The sequence below is a fragment of the Vipera ursinii genome, assembly GCF_947247035.1.
Source record: "Vipera ursinii genome assembly, chromosome: 7".
Classification (NCBI taxonomy): Eukaryota; Metazoa; Chordata; class Lepidosauria; order Squamata; family Viperidae; genus Vipera; species Vipera ursinii.
In genome coordinates, this window is record NC_139521.1 from 60099399 (window position 1) to 60118907 (window position 19509).

Consider the following 19509-nt stretch of genomic DNA (forward strand, 5'->3'; position numbering starts at 1 on the left):
CCTAGTTTCCACATGACACAATTAGGAAATAATTAAACTAATTATAATTGCAGATAATGCAGTTTGAAAGTGAAGAAAATCTAAAGATTAGCTTTGGATATGAGCTTTCCTTCATGAGATGATGCATTCTGTGTTATCTTCGATGCTGGCATAGACAAAAATGCTACAATGTGATGTACAGGACCTACTTTTGATTGGCAAACAAGTCAATGTATGTTTCTTTCAGGTTAATCCCTTTTCTGAACAACTATGTCATACTTATTTTTTATTTAACTGTAATAGGAGAATAAGTAGAAATGAAAACATGGAGGGAGGCAAAAAGGAATGATTAAAGGATACTTTCCTACACATCTTCCTTTGTTTCTTGTATGGGCCTTTCTACTTTCAGAAATGCGGAGCTTGGTGAATAGCAAGCCTTCCACATTCTTTCCGAAGAAGAACTTGAGCAAGTGAATATTGCTGATAGATGAATCATTTTAGGAAGAAGAGGCTAACTGGATATTGGGGGAAACCAGTATTAGGTTACCTTTATGTTAAATAAGGTAAATGGGACACGGTGGCTCAGTGGGTTAGGACGCTGAGCTTGTCGATCAGAAGGTCGGCAGTTTGGCGGGTCGAATCCTGAGTGCCGTGTAACAGTGAGCGCCTGTTACTCGTCCCAGCTTCTGCCAACCTAGCAGTTCGAAAGCACGTAAAAATGCAAGTAGAAAAATAGGGACCACTACGGTGGGAAGGTAACAGCATTCTGTGCGCCTTTGGCGTCTAGTCATGCCGGCCACATGACCACGGAGACGTCCTTGGACAAGCGCTGGCTCTTCGGCTTTGAAACGGAGATGAGCACCGGCCCCTAGAGTCGGAAACGACTAGCACGCATGTGCGGGGGAACCTTTACCTTATGTTAAATAATCACAGCCTAAAATAAGTATGATATAAGGTTGCCATTTATTTTGATAGTGACGCATTGTTTGCCAGATAACATCTATGAAATCTTTCAGATTTTCATTTTCCATTTTATCAGTTTTAAGTTTTGTAACACTGTACTTGTCCAATGAACTTTAGGATTCAATAATTCACTTAAACTGTTCTAGTAAACCAAAGGATCTCAAATGATTAGCACCATGCATTAAATGCTTTCAATCCTTAAATGTTGAAATCTCTGGCAGAAAATCTCTTTAGTTTAGTTAGATCTTCGGTAGGTGTACTAGGGTGAGGGAGAGATCTTGGGAGACAAAGCAGAGAGTTGCTTCCTAGGGAATGGTCAGATAAGAGACAGCATATCTGTCTCTGCAGCATAGCTCCCAGTGGTGGGATTCAGCTGGTTCGCACCACTTCGGCAGAACCGGTAGCTAATTTTTTGTTGCCCAGGCCCAGAATGGAGTTCCGGAAGTGGCATCCACACAGAGAACCGGTTGTTCACATATATGAATCCCACCACTGATAGCTCCCCACACTTTTTCAGAATCAGTAAGCTAAATGCAGTGTTCGTTTTGAAGAATGTTCATTGAATAAGAAAAGACAGAAGTTAAGTATGAATGAAAGGCAAGCAGAAAACAACTATGTCTAGAATTTCACAGGATAATTTCCTTGAGTTAATCAGGCCAATAACATAATAAAAACCAGATTTGGAACCACTGTAGAAATTTTAGTTCTATAGTATGTCATTTTATGTTTTAAATTACAAAATCCCCGAGTATACTTAATAGAAATTACATTCCTATCAGTTACTGATCTGTCAGATAATTCAATATTACTTGGTAAACAATTAAACCATTTTTTTCCTAATTATGTACCTGCTTTTTGACATTTATGTTTTACCAGTCTTCTCTGAAACTCAAGATGATACACAAAGTATTCTCAAGGGTGATAGTTCTCAATACAGATTGCAGACTTGCTTAATTTAAATAAACTATTTGCCCTCAGTCTAAACATTTTGAAATATATGAAATAGAAGGATCATAAGCCAATGATAGAATGTTTTGCAGCATAAGATTTGGGTAATATATCTTGTGACCCTGGATTATTATCAGTCAAAGCAGACAATTGTAGATCAGTGGGAAATGTGATTCCAAAATCCTGGAAATAGAAATGAGTTCCTCTTGGTAATTAAATTTATCTAGATATACAAATGCAGTAATTATGCACTATTACATATGGTGCTTGGTTAGTTAGGATTAACAAAAATGTCAACAAACTGTTATCTTCCAGGGAACGAGGCACCAGAATCACATTGAATAAGTAATTATAGCCACTGTACATATTTATTATCTTAAATCTACATGCTGTAGTCACTTTGCTGCATTGTGAAGCAGCTCTGATAAATTTTTGGCTCATTTCACAGTTTCCATTAGCCATCACCATTTTATTAATTGTGAAAAATATCTGCTAACTTTTAATTGTGCTATAGACGTAGAAAATAGGTATGACTACTCATATAAAATTTGGTTATATGTGTTCTTTAAATGTCCTATCTGGTGTCAACTAAAATGCTTGGGATTACCTTTTTGCTACTAAATGGGCTGAATTGTAAGACTGGGAACAATTAACAGTCCATTTAAACTGGCTTTGTTCCACTGATTTCAACAGCACATTCCTTTGTGTGTCATTTGTGATTAAATCTTTTTGTGTAGTATTAAGAAATCCTCCCACTCAGACTCTTAAAAGAAAGTAATTCCATTTCAGTGCTCTCCATTGCTAGTCTGTGTCATTCTTAAAAGAAATTGACTTTGATCACAGCAAAGGCTGTGTTTTAAGGTCAAAAGGTTAGGCATTTGCATTCTTTCCACTTTTTGAGAACTGGACCTTGAGATAGTGAAGTAAATGAAAAGCAAGTATTGTATTCATATTTACAATTGAAAATCATGAATAAAATCCAAGTCAAGAGTAACTTTGATATATCTTCAATAGCATGATAATCACACGTCCATCTGACCTCAATACCTGGGAAGATCTTGGAAAAGATAATCAAGCAATGAATCAGCAAACACCTAGAGGCAAACAAAAGCCAACATGGGTTTGTCAAAAACAGATCATGCAGACAAATCTTATTGCGTTCTTTGACCAGGTGACAAAATTAGTGGACCAGAGGAATGCTGTGGATATAATTTACTTGGACTTCAGTAAGGCATTTGATAAAGCAGACAACAATCTATTACTTGATAAGACAGAAAAATGTGGGTTAGACAACATCACCACCAGATGGATTTGTAGCTGGCTGACCAGCTGTAGTCAGCGTGTGGTCCTCAATGGAACTGCATCTACATGGAGGGAAGTGTGTAGTGGGGTGCCCCAGGGCTCTGTTCTGGGCCCAGTGCTCTTCAACATCTTCATCAACGATTTGGATGAGGGGATAGATGGGGAACTCATCAAATTTGCAGACGACACCAAGCTGGCAGGAGACAGGCTTAAGATACAGAAGGATCTTGACAGACTTGAACACTGGGCACTATCTAACCAAATGAAATTCAGTGGTGAAAAAAGTAAGGTTCTACATTTAGGCAAGAAAAACCAAATGGGCAAGTATAGTATAGGTCAGGAGTGTCAAACTGCTGATCTGCGGGCCAGATGCGTCATGCCAAAACCATGCCCGCCCCATTGCAGGCAATGGGGAAAAAGTCGCGATATGTTGTGACACGCCACGTGATGTCGCGAGTTTGACACCCGTGGTATAGGTGCTACCTTGCTCAATAGTAGCAACTGTGTGAGGGACAGTCACTTAAATATGAGCCAGCAGTGTGCTGCAGCTGCCAAAAAAGCCAACACAGTGCTAGGCTGCATTAACAGAGGGATAGAATCATGATCACGTGAAGTGTTAATACCACTTTACAATGCCTTGGTAAGGCCACTCTTGGAATACTGCATCCAGTTTTAGTCACCACAATGTAAAAAAGATGTTAAGACTCTAGAAAGAGTACGGAGTACAGAGAAGAGCAACAAAGGTGAACAGGGAACTGGAGGCTAAAACATATACAGAATGGTTGCTGGTTCTAGTTTAATGAGAAGGGTGAGGGGTGACATGATAGCAGTGTTCCAATATCTCAGGGGTTGCCATGAAGAAGAGGGAGTCAAGCTATTCTCCAAAGCACCTGAAGGCAGGACAAGAAGCAACGGATAGAAACTAACCAAAGAGAAAAGCAACCTAGAACTAAGGATAAATTTTCTGACAGTTAGGACAATTAATCAGTGGAACAACCTGCCTCCAGAAGCTGTGAATGCTCCAACACTGGAAGTTTTTAAGAATAGCCTGGAGTCTGGACAGACATATAGGGTTTCCTGCCTGAGCAGGGGGTTGGACTAGATGACCTCCAAGGTCCCTTCCAACTTTATTACTACTACTACTACTACTACTACTATGGTAGATGGGAAATAGCAATGTATTTGAAGCTCTACCAAAGTGCTACTACTACTACTACTACTACTACTACTACTATGGTAGATGGGAAATAGCTGCCCTCTGGAACCAGCTGCCGGTGGAGCTGAGGACTGCTCCCGACCTCCGATCATTCCGCCGGGGCCTGAAGACCTGGCTCTTTGAGCTCTCGGGCCCAGGCTGAGGAGACATTCATTTTAATTGGGGTTTTTAATAGTACAGGGTTAATTTAATATTTTTTAAATTGGGTTTTAACTTTTGTATGGTTGATTTTTAACTCCCTGTAAACCGCCCTGAGTCCTCAGGGAAAGGGCGGTATATAAATGCAATGCAATAAAATAAATAAATAAATAAATAAATAAATGTATTTGATGCTCTACCAAAGTGCTGCCCTTGGTTCATTTTGGTAAGAACGAACACGTGACTTTGAACAAAGAATAACTCATGAATCAGTATCCCCTAAGACAAAATTAAAGGTGATTTTTTTTCGCAAATAAAATGAGCTGTTCTTCATTAAATATAAATATGAGGTCTTCTCATATATATTTTCCAATATCAGTATAAACATCTTTGATCATTTTTTTCTTCAACAAGAATGATTTAGGCCAGAAAGAGGATAGAAACAAAACAACAGTCAAATAATCTCTGATTTGGCAGAAAAAAAGTTAAGTTGGCTTTAGATTTTCAGATACTGTTTAAAGTGGTTAATGGATTCCTAACTATATTGAATAATGCAAATGCCATAATTGTCATATTTCTGAGAATTTTATCTTTCCATTCTTCTAATTTTTATTTCCTTCTAGTTATTGCAGAAATAAATAGCAGTATTTTTTACTAACATTGAACTATTTACTTTGCTTTAACTTATTATATTATTTTCTTAGAACTATATAATCAGAGCTCCTAAGGCAGACATGTCAAACCTGTGATGTCACGCAAAATATCGAGATGGTTTTGCTATTGCCACTAACGGGGTAGGCGCGGCTTCCACATGACGTGTCTGGCCTGCGGACCAGCAGTTTGACACCCCTGCCCTAAGGGTATCTGTAACCCGACATGTGGCTTTTGATGAATTGAATGAATCCAAGAATTGTTACCCAATAATAATGTGTAATGTAACAGAAAGGAACTGTATAACAGATATTAATAGAAAACAATCATATAGTTACAGGAATATTCTTCAACAGAATAATTCTTGATATCACCCCAGTGTAATGTTAGCATTAATATGGATGCTAAACACCATGTGTGACATAGAAGGAGCACTGAGCTGATGATACAGAATGTGGATGCATTCAGTGTGCAGTTTGGAATGAATTGAGATTGGGAATTATAGAATGTTTTAACTAGTCATTTGCTGACTGTTTTATGGGTTTTGTCAAGTGTCCCTTGGTGGTATGGATTGCTTTTGAGGAGATTAAGTTTAATAGCAGAGGAGTGGATATGTGATTAGAATGGCAAAGGATAATAAGTGGGGGGCTCCCTCAGTGCCCCTCAGGGGTTGAGGAATGCTAAATTAGAACAAAAGAGAAAGAATGGAAATCAAAGTACTAATGGAACAGAGAGAAACTTATTTTATTATTATTATTATTATTTTCAATTTTACTTACATGCCACCCATCTCACTGTCTAAAGTGACTAGGGAAAAAGGGATAGGTTGTTTTCAAGGATGGGAAACTGAGCCTCAGAGTCCAGTTCTCATTTCTGATGCCCTGTCCTCTAAGATTGTCTTGTTCTAGAGGAGATACACACATGCACAAAGGAATTCATTTACAAAGGCTTTCCTTTAATCACACTATCATGAGCAGTGACAGGCAGGGTGTTTAAGCAAACACATGCAGTTTTGAGCATTCCCAAATTTCGTGAAAACTTGTCTATGAGAAGTTTCTTGTAACCAAAGTCCAAAGCAGCAGACTGAAGTGTCATTGGTGTCAGTGTCATAGGTAGGTCATCAACTGGTCTGGAGTCTAAGGACAGTTTCCATAGAATGGAGTCAGGGCACAAATCAAGTTTCCCCTAAATATGCCAGTTGTTCCCAACAAGAAAATTAGGTCATGCCTTACAAGGTTATCTAGGCTGAGCATGAGACTATAAGCAACTCAAATGCCTGCAAGGTCCTCAGTGTCAGATATGATTGGATTGATTTATATGAATGTTAGAGGCCTGGATGGCTAGTTAATAAGAGAGGACAAAGGTAATTTTAAAATTCAAAACACAAACACTGCAAAGCACTTAGTAACTTTGGTAGTGTGCTGGATGGGGCTCAACAAGATAATCAATAATCTTAGCCTTTGCAATGAAAATAAATATTAGAGAACTGATTGGGACAATAATGCAAAAAAAAAAAAACCCAGCGTAATACACAAAACAATTAGGTGGTACTGTGCAAAGCACAAAGTATTAGGTTATACTCTCCCAACTGATTTGCCTTAGCTATATGAACATTTCAAAACTGGACCATTTTCCCTTGTGGGCAAATGCCTTGCTCTGGCGGGTTTGTTGCCTAGCTGTTAATTTTACAGCGACATGTATCAAGAGTTCTCTGGGAGTAGTTCCTTTTAATTAATGTAAGAAAACACCAACAATTAGACTATGGCTATATTTTTTTGCTGAAGGATATTATTCTTTCTCCTATCATATTTAGACTTTTGGCATTCCCCATTTTTCTTCATTTATTTCAAGGGGTTGCAGAAGAACTCAGTTAAAAGGTCACATCCCAGTTTTGCTTAAGTGAAAAAAGAGGAATATGAGTAGAAATGATTCTCATTTGATTCCATAGCCACTGGCAAATCTTAATTGCTATACTTTCAAAGATTATATTTGGTTATAATTATGCTAAGTTAAATTCCAGTGGGTAACTCTGTTATAGCATGAAAAATTATATAAAATCTGCCACTCTTATTATTAGTTTCAATTTATAATGGACGTTTTCATAATAGGTAATCAGGAATCTAACTTTGTAATTGTTAAGGAACTTAGTAGACCATAGAATCTGAAATTCTACACTATAGTGTGGTCTTTTCTACTGAAACAAGATTAGATGGGTATACATGTCATCATTTTCATCCAATTCTCCCCTTGTCCCATGATTATTTCCTTTGACAGGATTTCTTATATACCATACTGATATCAAAGTTTTTTTTAAAGATTATGAGCTGTTAATAACAAATGAATGCTCAAAGGATGTCTTAATATTTACATACTCCTTTGTTACCATTCTTAATTTTGCTGTCCAGTCAAAGATGTCAAATAATTACAATAATAGCATTTCAGACAAGTTATGTCAGCCTTATGCATACCATTAATACATTAATGTGTCAAAACAACAGTGAATGACACAGCTGTAGGCAGTCTTAAAAGCTACTAATGGCTGCCCCACTCCGAGGAATTGATTTGCAAGCAACCCTAAAGCTATAAAACTTTCTCACTGATATATGGTTTCACAAGCTTTGTACTTATGAGTCACCTCACTTTTAGCAGATAGCTAATAGTTGCTTTAATATGAAGCCATCCACAGAAACAACATGCTTCGTTTTGCACTCTTAGACAATTACTAATGAATGTCAGTAGTAAAAATATATCCCTTGTTGAATTCAAATATGCTTTTCTGGTATATTTCAGGACAAAATCGGTACTCATTGTTAATTGGTTCCGGTAGGCGCTTCAAGTACTAAAAACAATGAGCGTCAAAAAACCCACATGACTTACCATGTGACTCTCAGCCAGGAGGGACTTCCTGTCTGTCCCTTTTCCTATGTCAGGGACCTTCCCGGTATGGCTGACTTCCTGTCCATTCTCCTGAGCTATCCCCATTTTCCTATCATGATGCATTGAATACCAAACAAACAATGAATACCAGGACAAAATTTTTGAAGCAGTCGAGTCCTGACGTATCACAATAATGCTTAATACAGATTACAAAATTAATAAACTACCAATTGAACCTCCATTAAAATTTTAAATTTCTAGGATTGGAAAGCACTTTCTTGATGCATTGAATGTACAACAGCCATAAAGTATTGTCCTTAGTCTTATTAATATTATCAATTAAACTTGAATGTATTAAGTCTTTTCCAGATGATAAGCAGTCATCTTTATCAGAAAGAAATTTATCAGACTGAAAATGTATATCAGATTTGAGAGCTTTGCATTATGTAATTTCACAGAATTGGCTTCCTGTTGTCACTTGATTCTCCAGGCCAGGGCTATGTAGACTCTCATTCAGTTGACTCAGTATTAATGGACTGCAATCCCTCATTGGGGAAAATAAGAGCCTGGAATAATTATTTCTTCTTCTTCTTCTTCTTCTTCTTCTTCTTCTTCTTCTTCTTCTTCTTCTTCTTCTTCTTCTTCTTCTTCTTCTTCTTCTTCTTCTTCTTCTTCTTCTCCTCCTCCTCCTCCTCCTCCTCCTCCTCCTCCTCCTCCTCCTCCTCCTCCTCCTCCTCCTCCTCCTCCTCCACACAAGGAGTTGCTGGTTAGAACATAGAATAATAGAGCTGGAAGGGACCTTGGAAGTGTTCTGGTCTCACTCCCTGCTCACACGGGAGCCCCTATACCATTTCAGACAAATGGTTGTCCAGTCTCTTTCCGAAAGCCTCCAGTGATGGAGCATCCACAACTTTTGAAGGCAAATTATTCCATTGTTTTTCCTCTCTTCTGTTCTTCTATTTTATTTCTGTTTGTCATTGTTCTTCAGTTCTTCTGTTCAGGCCACATGAGGGCCATAACTCAATGGAACGGGCATGACAATTATGAATGCAGCCCTGTAATGATAATCCAGAGAATATGAGATGGGGTTAAAGAGTAGGATATAAGCTGGACAGCAGTTAAGTTAAATGTTGACTGTTTACTGTTTTACTAAGGCCTACTTAGAATTGTAATATTAGGGTGGCATATGTTTTGAATCCTAAGCTGTCTGAGTTCATAAACCTTATGTTTCTGAAAGATAGCTTCCAATTAAATTTGGATTTATTTTGGATTTCAGAGGCAGAGCCAGGATAATTTAAAAAGAAAGAAAAAACCCTACCATGTAATTCCAAGTTCAGTGTGCTGTCTAAGGTGTGAATACTTTTAGTTAATACTTTCTATGAGACTGCTTTAAATCTCTCAGCTCCATAAACAGTGGAGTATCAAGTGCTATACTTCATTTTCAGTTGGGTTTTGCTTTCAAAAGTGCAGAAAATATAATTGAAAAAATCAAATTAAAAGTGCTAATTGTTTCTCTGCTATTCTCTTGATGTTATATATGCTGATGGGAAATATTGCTTCTTCACTATTAAAGAAATTTGTCATTATATGAATCTATATCCTGGAGTCAGTAACCTGTGATAAAATGACAAGCATAAAAGAAAAAGTAAATGGTGGAATTAATGTAGTTCTTTTTTTCCATTTCAAGAATTGCTGACAATTTGTAGATACTTATCAGCTCAGTTCATTCAACCTTTAAATTGTCTTTCATGTTGTACATAGCTCATATACTGTATGAACAGTAAAATTGTGCCATAGTTGTGTATAATATTTGGGAGAGAATATCATTTTATCTGCTTCTAAATACATTGACTGAGCCTATTACAATGCATGTCATATAATAACAGTATTCCACTCTACTCCTGAAGATGTTCATAGACTATAGAAACACTACAGAAGCATTCAGGCAATCATTTCATTTCAGGAAACAGTTCAGGTTTATGAATTGCATTTTGAATTCATATAGTGCTTATTGCTATATTGTATGCTACAACAGAGGCATCAAGCAATCATTTAATATTCTGTGCAAATCGTTCCTATTCATCATGCAATAGGAGAGAATCTCAACTTATTTCCTCTAATTTCTTTGGTTAAACAAACCTAGGGTCTACAAAAATTTTAATACATTTAAAAATAGTGCAGTGAAGTTTTTTTAAAAAAAAATAATGCAGGGCACCATAAAGTTTTGGACAGACACTGGAAGGAACTGGGGCCACAAGTTATGCTCATTTATTCATTCCTATTGGAGGATACATTGCAGAATAGTCATTGAAGAGAAATAGGAATATTGAAAATGAACAGTCAGCTACTGAGAGGATGCCAACGGGAGAGCTTTGGGTTATTTGATCGTGGGATGTGTTTCCATGATGACTCCTGGCAAAATACGGGATGCATTTTCCAGAACTGGGAAGAATTTGTTTGGAATGGACCCTTGTAAACTTGATTTTGAGTGAAAAATCTCTGGAAGAGATAAGTGAATTCAGAAAGTACATTAAGACTGGGTCTGGATAGGTGTTTCACACCTAAAATGGAAAGGAATAGTTCAAACAACATAACTTTCACTACCTATCAACACCGATTGGAATCGGAGGAAGGAGGTGAACCAGCACAAAACTATGCCCCCCCCAACCCCAGGTCTGAAGCTAAGTCAAAAGGATACTGTGGTCAATAGTATTGAAAGCTGTCAAGAAGAATTGGAATGGATAAGCTACCTCCATCTTGCTCTTGTTACGGATCATCTAAAAGCAAGACAAATGTCATATCTATCCATATCTGAGCCTGAAACCTGGCTGTAAAAGATCCAGATAATCTATCTCATTCAGGAATCTCTGTAGCTGCAGCGTGATTACCTTCTGAACATACCATGAGTTTTTATGGGTAAGAGGGAACTTGAAACTCCCCAGACCTGATCCAACATCTTTGCACTATACCACACTAGCTGTGTGTGGAGAGATTAAAGAAGATGATTTTGTAGAGATATGCAGACTCGGTCACCGAGGCAGCAGGATGTAAAACATTGTTAAAAGACCAAAATGTCCAGATAGTATTTTAAAGAGGTTCAAACAGACATGTCCCTAATTCACTGAAATATAAGAAAGAAGATGAGGTATAGCACAGTCAGTCTTTCAAGATTCTGTTGTCCTAGCCAGTCTGTCCTATGATGAAAGAAACGAAAGGGACAAAAAGCTCCATGCAATTTCTGTTGCAGAATGTATAGGTCCCTAGAATACCTGTTATCTAGTGCACCCTATACAGAAAAGTGGCATTTCAAACTAGCAAGAGCCTGTGTGTCCTCCTTACACAGACACATCGCAACAGACAAATCACAGGGTGCACTTAGTAGGGATCAAAATATTTTAAACATGTCAGTTTTTTTACTTATAAAATTGTACAGGATGTATGCACAATCCAAGTGCCATTCGTTTATTTATTTAGATAGCTATTACCCAGACTTTTCATCATATTCTCAATTGCTTGTAATTAAACTCTGAAGATGAACAAATATATAAAATCATTTTAATTGTTTACATGGCAGAAGGGGTATGAATGAGGCTCCTGACTCAACCAATATATTCAGCTTCAATTTGCATTCTTCGGCATGTGAAATTAAACAGTTTGTCTTTCCAAATAATAACAAGATATCACCAACCTATGTTTGAGAGACCTTAAAAGCCTATTTCTGCAATTACCAGTATGGTTGCAAATATGAGTAATAGACTTTATCCAAGGCACTATATTTTATTTCATAAAGCTGATGAAGCATTGGGACTAAATAATGGGTCTGTAGGGCAGGGATGGAGATAATTTGATTTTTGAAGGCCAATTCAGTCTATGTTCACCTCCCCAAAACCAAACTGAACCCTGTGGATATTTGTATATTAGTAGAAGAATAGATTTATGTATATGTAGGAGAATGAAGTAGAGCATGGCCAAAAGAAACATTAATATGTATGCACTTTTTTTGCCTTCTATTTTAAATAATGCTCAATGGAAAAAAAATTAAACAATTTTAAATTTAAATGCCAAACCATGTTATCTTTTTGCAGCCAGCAGAATTGCATAGCCGAAGGCTATACTCTCAGAAAGGCTACATCTTGCATCCTTTTGAATTTTCATGAACTGCTTTTTGATTGGCTGCAATTTAATAGTAATGCAGAATATTGTAGCGTCAAAAGGATCTTGGTGTCACTGCACAATCCATTGTATGTGTTACCATTATGCCTTAGTAAGCTTATAATTAACTAATAACCTTTATCTAAAGAGAGTTTGTGTGCATATGAAAAAGTAACTTTCAGGACCCCTACTGTTTCACGAGATGATATTTTGGGTGAACTCATTAATTTGAGAATACTGGTTCTCAGATATTTTCTATTTAAAGCTCAAGGCCAATATGTTCATATTTTTTGCATATCAGCATCAACCCTACACAAAATAATGAATAAATCATACAGCATCTTATAGCAAACAATTTAAATATTTGGGTGGGTGGGGTGATTTAGCGCATGAGGGGCAATTCAAGATTTCACTGGACTTTTTATGTGCTTTTGGATAAACTGGTATGCAAAAATGTTTTTGCTTTAATCAGTAATTACTTTTGATAAGTTATGACAAGTGTGAAACCTTTATTGTTCCAAGGGCTGGTTCCCTTCAAAATAAATCTGAAAGCTACTGGACTTAAACTTGAGTCAAAAGTGAGATTCTGGAGGAAGTCTGGATCACTTGTTTATAGGGCAGGGGTTTTTGAAATAACATCAAGGCCCAAAAGCTCTTTTAGGATTATAGAATGGAACTTTATATGGAAAATCTGGAAGAAAAAAAATCACATATTGAAAGGTATAACTGGACATGCCTCCCTTTGAGAAAAGACTTGGTAGTATGTGTCCTTTCCTGCTAATCTGATCATCTGAAAATCGCTCTTATGAGAACTATGTAGTTTCAGAGCTATATTGGAATAGGAAGAGTCCACACCAAGAATATATAGCTTCAAGCAGCTTAAGTTCCACCCCAGTCTTTGCATAGCACATCAGACCCTGCTCTTCAAAATCAGACAATGCCATGATCTGAAAAAGATGCTTTATAAGCTTTTGCAAATTCACTGTGCAAGATTTTTTGAGGTCATTTTCCTCTAGATACTAGTGAGCCTTGAGTAGTACCTTGAAAATAGTCCTTCCTTGGACTATTCTATGGTTTCCCTTGAACAGTTGGGATTTTCTGATGATTCTTGAAGAAATTTCATAAAGGCAAATAGTTAGCAACTGCTACAATACTATTAACATTAATGCTGCATCCTATGCACCTTCAGTCAAGTAAGCAGGGAAAAAATAGGTAAAGGTAAAGGTTCCCCCACACATGCGTGCTAGTCGTTTCCGACTCTAGGGGCCGGTGCTCATCTCCGTTTCAAAGCCGAAGAGCCAGCGCTTGTCCGAGGACGTCTCCGTGGTCATGTGGCCGGCATGACTAGACGCCAAAGGAGCACGGAACGCTGTTACCTTCCCACCGTAGTGGTCCCTATTTTTCTACTTGCATTTTTACGTGCTTTCGAACTGCTAGGTTGGCAGAAGCTGGGACGAGTAACAGGCGCTCACTCTGTTACGCGGCACTCGGGATTCGACCCGCCGAACTGCCGACCTTCTGATCGACAAGCTCAGCGTCCTAACCCACTGAGCCACCGTGTCCCTTAGGGAAAAAATAGATCCACCCTAAAGTTTTTTTTTTCATAAATCAGAATTTTTTAACAGTTTTATTAAGTTTCAAATTGTTGGTCACCTTGAATGTCCTATAGCTAGAAATAACAGAGGCAGCAATAATAATGGTTACTGGAAATAAGGTAATGAAATTTCTTTGCATTTTTCTCCTTATTTATACTTTTTTGATCCAATTTGAAATTCTAAGGCAGTTTTTCACTCTGAATATATAGCTATAGGCTTCAGTCTCCAAATTTATGTAAAACACTAATTCTGAGAACCTTTGATTCATTGTTGATTTTTCTAATGCACAAATTTCTTGCTGACTGGCTCTGTATGATATTGTTGTGTGCATATTGGTCAACATAATTTTATCCCATGTTTTACTCATTTTAGAGGAGAATTGCTACCACTGTCTTTTACAAAGATATTTGTACTGTTATTCAGAGCATCTATTCTGGCTAAGATTTGGCTTATGCATAACATCAAGGTAACTGTTTTTGTACCTATGCTCTCTTCAGAGAAGCATACTGTAGATCTATATTTTCATCCTTAAAAAAATAGAACAAGCTTTTTTCAGTTTTTATTGTTTAATTAACTACAGGGGCCCCTTCTTTTATGACAGATTGGTCTTCATATTTTGATACAAAATCCTTGTATGTCAAATGTTCTGAGGTGAGCACAGGGTTCACATAGGTATGCACAGGGCTCACATAGCTCTGGGATGTGATTGACACATCAGGAGGACATATTTATCATTTAGTTAAAATATTTTAACCCATTTTTGTATTATTTTGCTGCCTGGTGTTTTTCTGTAACATCAGACCTGTCATCTAGCATTCAACTGATGGTTATTAGATGAGTGTTAGATTCTTCTCTATTCCTCTGTCATCCACAAGCCATACTTTTTTTTTTTAATTTCAATTCATTTTCCACCTTTTTGTATATGGCACTAAAGCAGAGTATATTACGTTGTATACCATATTTGATAAATCAGTGACCACAATGTGGTCTCCTGACTTTTCAGAGAAGTGCAGAAGGCCATTGTTGACATAGTGACACCATTGGAAGTTGCTCTTTTTGGGATGTAAGGCAGGTCATTCTTACCCTTAAAACCCATCCCAGTCACCACATGGGGTGAAGCCACATGCATTTTAAATGGTGTTTTTAGTTTTTAAATAGGGATAGCTTTTTGAGTGAGAGTAAGACCTTTTTGCTTTCATTTCACTTTTAAATCTCCAAATAAATGCCAAAGGTGCTGAAATTAATCTGCTCCGCTGGTGATTTGGAGAGGTGTGGCATTTCAGTGGTAGGAATCTGATGGGGAGCCCTTCCTCCACATATCACTGTCATTCCCCAGCCTTCAATTTGTAATAAATAAATAAATAAATAAATAAATAAATAAATAAATAAATAAATAGGAGAGCAAAATCATCTGAGAATAAATAGTAAGAAAAGGCAAATGTGAAACTCAGTGTGACCACACCTACACTAAACCACATGCCAGGATATGTACAAGTGTTTTCCAATCATGTGAATAAGCAAAATCAGGAAGATCAGAATGGACGGAACGGCTTCCAGAAAAGCTACAGTCTGTGAGGCAATTTGAAACTATAAATTAAATTAACTAAATTAAATCTCACTAAAGCCCTGAGTTATGTGGAAGACAGTTATGCTCCGACCTCAAACCTAGCAAGACACTGATTCACTGTGGCTTTCTGAAGGTTGTCTATTCAAACAAATGGAGAAACCAAGTAGTAGAGAAGATGATTGTGGCTATCTTTCACTCATGTCTTTTTTGGATTGTTAAACCAGGAGATGATTGACAACCAACATTCTTTTCTAAAAAATGTACATTTATTATAAAATTAATCCTTTTATTATGTATATGAAGACATACTCTCTTTACAAATATTATATCCTTGCAAGAAAAATATGTATGAAGTGGTACTTTGGCTACTCGTTTTCATTATGCTTAAATCATTTTGCTGACAATTCATTAAAAATGTGAGGCTGAATAGCTCATATAAATTCACATTTCTTTGGAAGAGTGCTTACCGGAAGCCTACAGGGTTCTAATAATAGTGTGTTGATGTAAAAAATAATAATAACTGAGTTGTTGTTATGGATATATACCAATTAACTCCCAAGAGGTTTAGTCCCACAATAATCTTATGTGTTCACTAATGTTACTGTATTGTATTGTCAAACAAGTTATTAATTTAAAAATGATTGTATTTTTCTTTCATTCTAGAAGAGTCTTAGAAAACTTGCATGTATAAGGTTAACTTTCTTTTACAAATTTTCCCCCCAAAATGTTTCTATAGCACAATGCATGTTTGTTTTTAATTTTCACAGCTCAGTCCACTTTTAAGAGATACTGTCTTGAAGAGAACGTACAATGTAACATTAAATAATCCAGTTATGATTCGAGTGAGAAGTTCCATTTTTAAACCTGCAAGAGGCAGAGAAGACCTTTTTTGTACCTCTGATCAACAGAACTCAAAAAAGTGAGTATGGAAGTCTTCTGCTTCTTTGTTTATTGATATAGCCTGGGCTTTTTTTGTCATAGAACGCTCAGAACAGAGTTCCGGCACCTTTTTTGGATGGAACCTTGTAGGGTAAGCAAGGCGGGTTGCATGACATGTGTGAGTTCCGGCACCTTTTTGTTTTACAAAAAAAGCACTGGATATAGCTAAGACATTTTATTCTGTGAGTGAGCTTCCAAATATCTGCCTCATGTCTTTCCCAATGCTGCCATTTTCTTCCACCGTACAAGCGTCTTCACTATAGGTGGTCCTCGATGTATGACCACAATTGAGACCAGAACTTCTGTTTTTAAGCAAGGGAGTTAAGTGAGACATGCCCAATTTTACAATCTTTTTTTGCTTTTCGTTAAGAGAATCACTGCAGATGTTAAGTGAATAATGCAGTTGTTATGGTAATCAGTTTTTTCCCATTGACTTTGCTTGTCAGAATCTTGCTGGGAAGGTCACAAATGGCGATTGCATGGCCCTGGGTGGGATTCAGCCAGTTCGCACCACTTTGGCAGAACTGGTAGCTACGTTTTTGTTGTCCAGGACCAGAATGGACTTCCGGAAGTGGCATTCACACAGAGAACCAGTAGTTCACATATTTGAATCCCACCACTGCAGGCTAGGATGCTGGAATGTTGCAAAGCCATTGTCAATGCTGCAAACATTGACATGTTTTTGCACTGACAATATAAGAGGTAGCCTTTTGTTTAAACTGCTTCGCTTTGAATCACAGAAGGGAGGGAAATGTCAAATGGCTATTTTGAGAAGATAAGAAATAGCTGCGCACAAAAAGGGAAGTGAAACTTCCTATGTAAAAGTAATTGGACAATGTGATTAATGATATGTAAACAAGGGTGGGAACTGTGTATGATACGATGGGCTAGGGGAGGAGATTTCAGATTCTGGCATCCCTCCATGAGTGCCGATGTTTCGTTTCATTATTAAGACTTTTAGATAAACAATGCCTGAATTTTGTTTGAACTGTTTCATTAATCGGAACCATGACAGCCATGCTAGTTGCCAAGCACCCAAATTGTGACCACATGACTGTGGAGATCCTGCAACAGTTGTAAATATGAGGACCAGTCATAAGCCATTTTTTCAGTGTCATTGTAACTTTGAACAGTCACTAAACAAATGATTGCAAGCTGAGGTCTGACTGTATTGTTCTGCGTGGATAAGGAAGGGTGCTGGCTAATGGTGGAGCAGAAAATGTGATGCTCCAGATAGCACCCTGCTCTCTGTGGTGATAGGGTGGGGGGGTAGCTTATGAAGTCCTGTGGTCACCAGGAGTCAAGATGGAGTTGAAGGCATTTTTTTAATTTTTTTTTAAATAAATGGAGGTATAGCTTTTCAGTAACTTGCAACTCACGAAAATACAATTTGCTAATGTGAGAGCAGCATAATAATTTTGCTTTGTAATTAAGGCAAAGATTCTGAAACTATTATATGGAAAAGGAAAATATAGTAATTTTGAAGACTAGTGTTAAAAGCTATCTTCATACAGTTTTTTAAAGATATGTAAGTACAATAACATGGGGACGCGGTGGCTCAGTGGGTTAGGATGCTGAGCTTGTCGATCAGAAGTTCGGCAGTTTGGCGGGTCGAATTCCAAGTGCCGCGTAACAGAGTGAGCTCCTGTTACTCGTCCCAGCTTCTGCCAACCTAGCAGTTCGAAAGCACATAAAAATGCAAGTAGAAAAATAGGGACCACTAGGGTGGGAAGGTAACAGCGTTCCGTGCACCTTTGGTGTCTAGTCATGCCGGCCACATGACCACGGAGACGTCCTTGGACAAGCGCTGGCTCTTCGGCTTTGAAACGGAGATGAGCACCGGCCCCTAGAGTTGGAAACGACTAGCACGCATGTGTGGGGGAACCTTTACCTTTACCTAAGTACAATAACAAAGAAGAAGGAATGAAATGCTCATTCTCAACTGAACTAGAAAAGGTCACTGTGGAAAACCATGTTAAATCTGCAATCCTTTTTGTTTTGTCTCTTTACAGGCAAAATGAAGCTTTCATATCTGATAATAAGTGATACCACAGAAACTTTTCTTCTAAAGAAAACCTTGATTTAATGACTTGCATCAACTGCTCAAGAACAAAACACTGACTTTCACTTTTCAGAAATACAATATCTGTTCTGAGAAGATACTTTTTATGTTTCCAGGTTTTTGTTGATCACAGATCCTACCACATTATTTTTTTCTGCATTCTTGATATGTATTGTTGTGTATCAAGAATTAATAAAGAAACCGAAATGCAATATTCCCATTCAAATGTATTCTTTGAATGTATACATACTGTAGTTTTGGATAGATAATTATTTTTATTTATTAAATTTATAAGGGCACCTAGCTCTATTTAGATTGTGTGGAATACCACATTAAATCATATTAAAACAAATGTTAAAGCAATCTATCTGCCACATCTGTCTCCCTATTGAGTGCCAGAGTTGTTCCAGCTGATCGGACTGGCTAGGTGGGCATCCCCTTCCTCCCTCATGCCTCTATGTTCGTCCTTCCTCAGGTGGTACACATGGTGGAAGAGGACAACCATACCATGCCAGACAGAATAAGTGTACCGATCTTCAGTCAAGGATATACAAAAGGAAAAAATAGAAACAGTACATAAAAATACAGGTTTTCAAATGAAGCATTAAACCTTAACTACATAAAATAATATTGATCAGTCTTTCCATTATGACAATAAATGAAGTACATATGCAGAGAATGTCATCAATTCAAGATTGTACAGTAGTCAGTTAATGTAATTTTAGTTACATAAGGATTCACAGTAAAAAAATGTTAAGAATGATATATTATTCATATAAGACACTAAGCTTGTCAACCAGAAGGTCAGCAGTTTGAGACCCAAATACTGTGTGATGGGGTTAGTTCCTACCAATCTAGCAGTTCGAAAGCATGCAAATGCAAGTAGATAAATAGTTACCACTTTAGTGAGATGGTAACAGCATTCTATGCACCTCAGCATATAGTCATGCCGGCCACATAACCATGGAAGCATCTTCAGACAATGCTGGTTCCCTTGGCTAGGAAATGGAGATGAGCACTGCCCTCTAGAAATGGATACAACCGGGCAGGGAAAATCTTTACCTTGATAAGGAAGAGGATTAGACCTAGATAATCACATTATTTTGTGACTATAAATCCA

The 19509-nt window shown here is 37.4% G+C and overlaps 1 protein-coding gene across 1 annotated transcript in view; it reads left to right on the forward strand.

Moving 5' to 3' along the window:
- STPG2 (sperm tail PG-rich repeat containing 2) overlaps positions 1–18373 on the forward strand; it is a gene marked incomplete at both ends in the record, with an annotated part of 198585 nt that extends 180212 nt beyond the window's left edge. The window contains 2 exons of the mRNA XM_083367062.1: positions 16156–16307; positions 18340–18373. Of these exons, the coding sequence (XP_083223188.1) occupies positions 16156–16307; positions 18340–18373 (186 nt within the window). The remainder of the gene's footprint in view (positions 1–16155; positions 16308–18339) is intronic.
- Positions 18374–19509: the final 1136 nt, after the last annotated feature.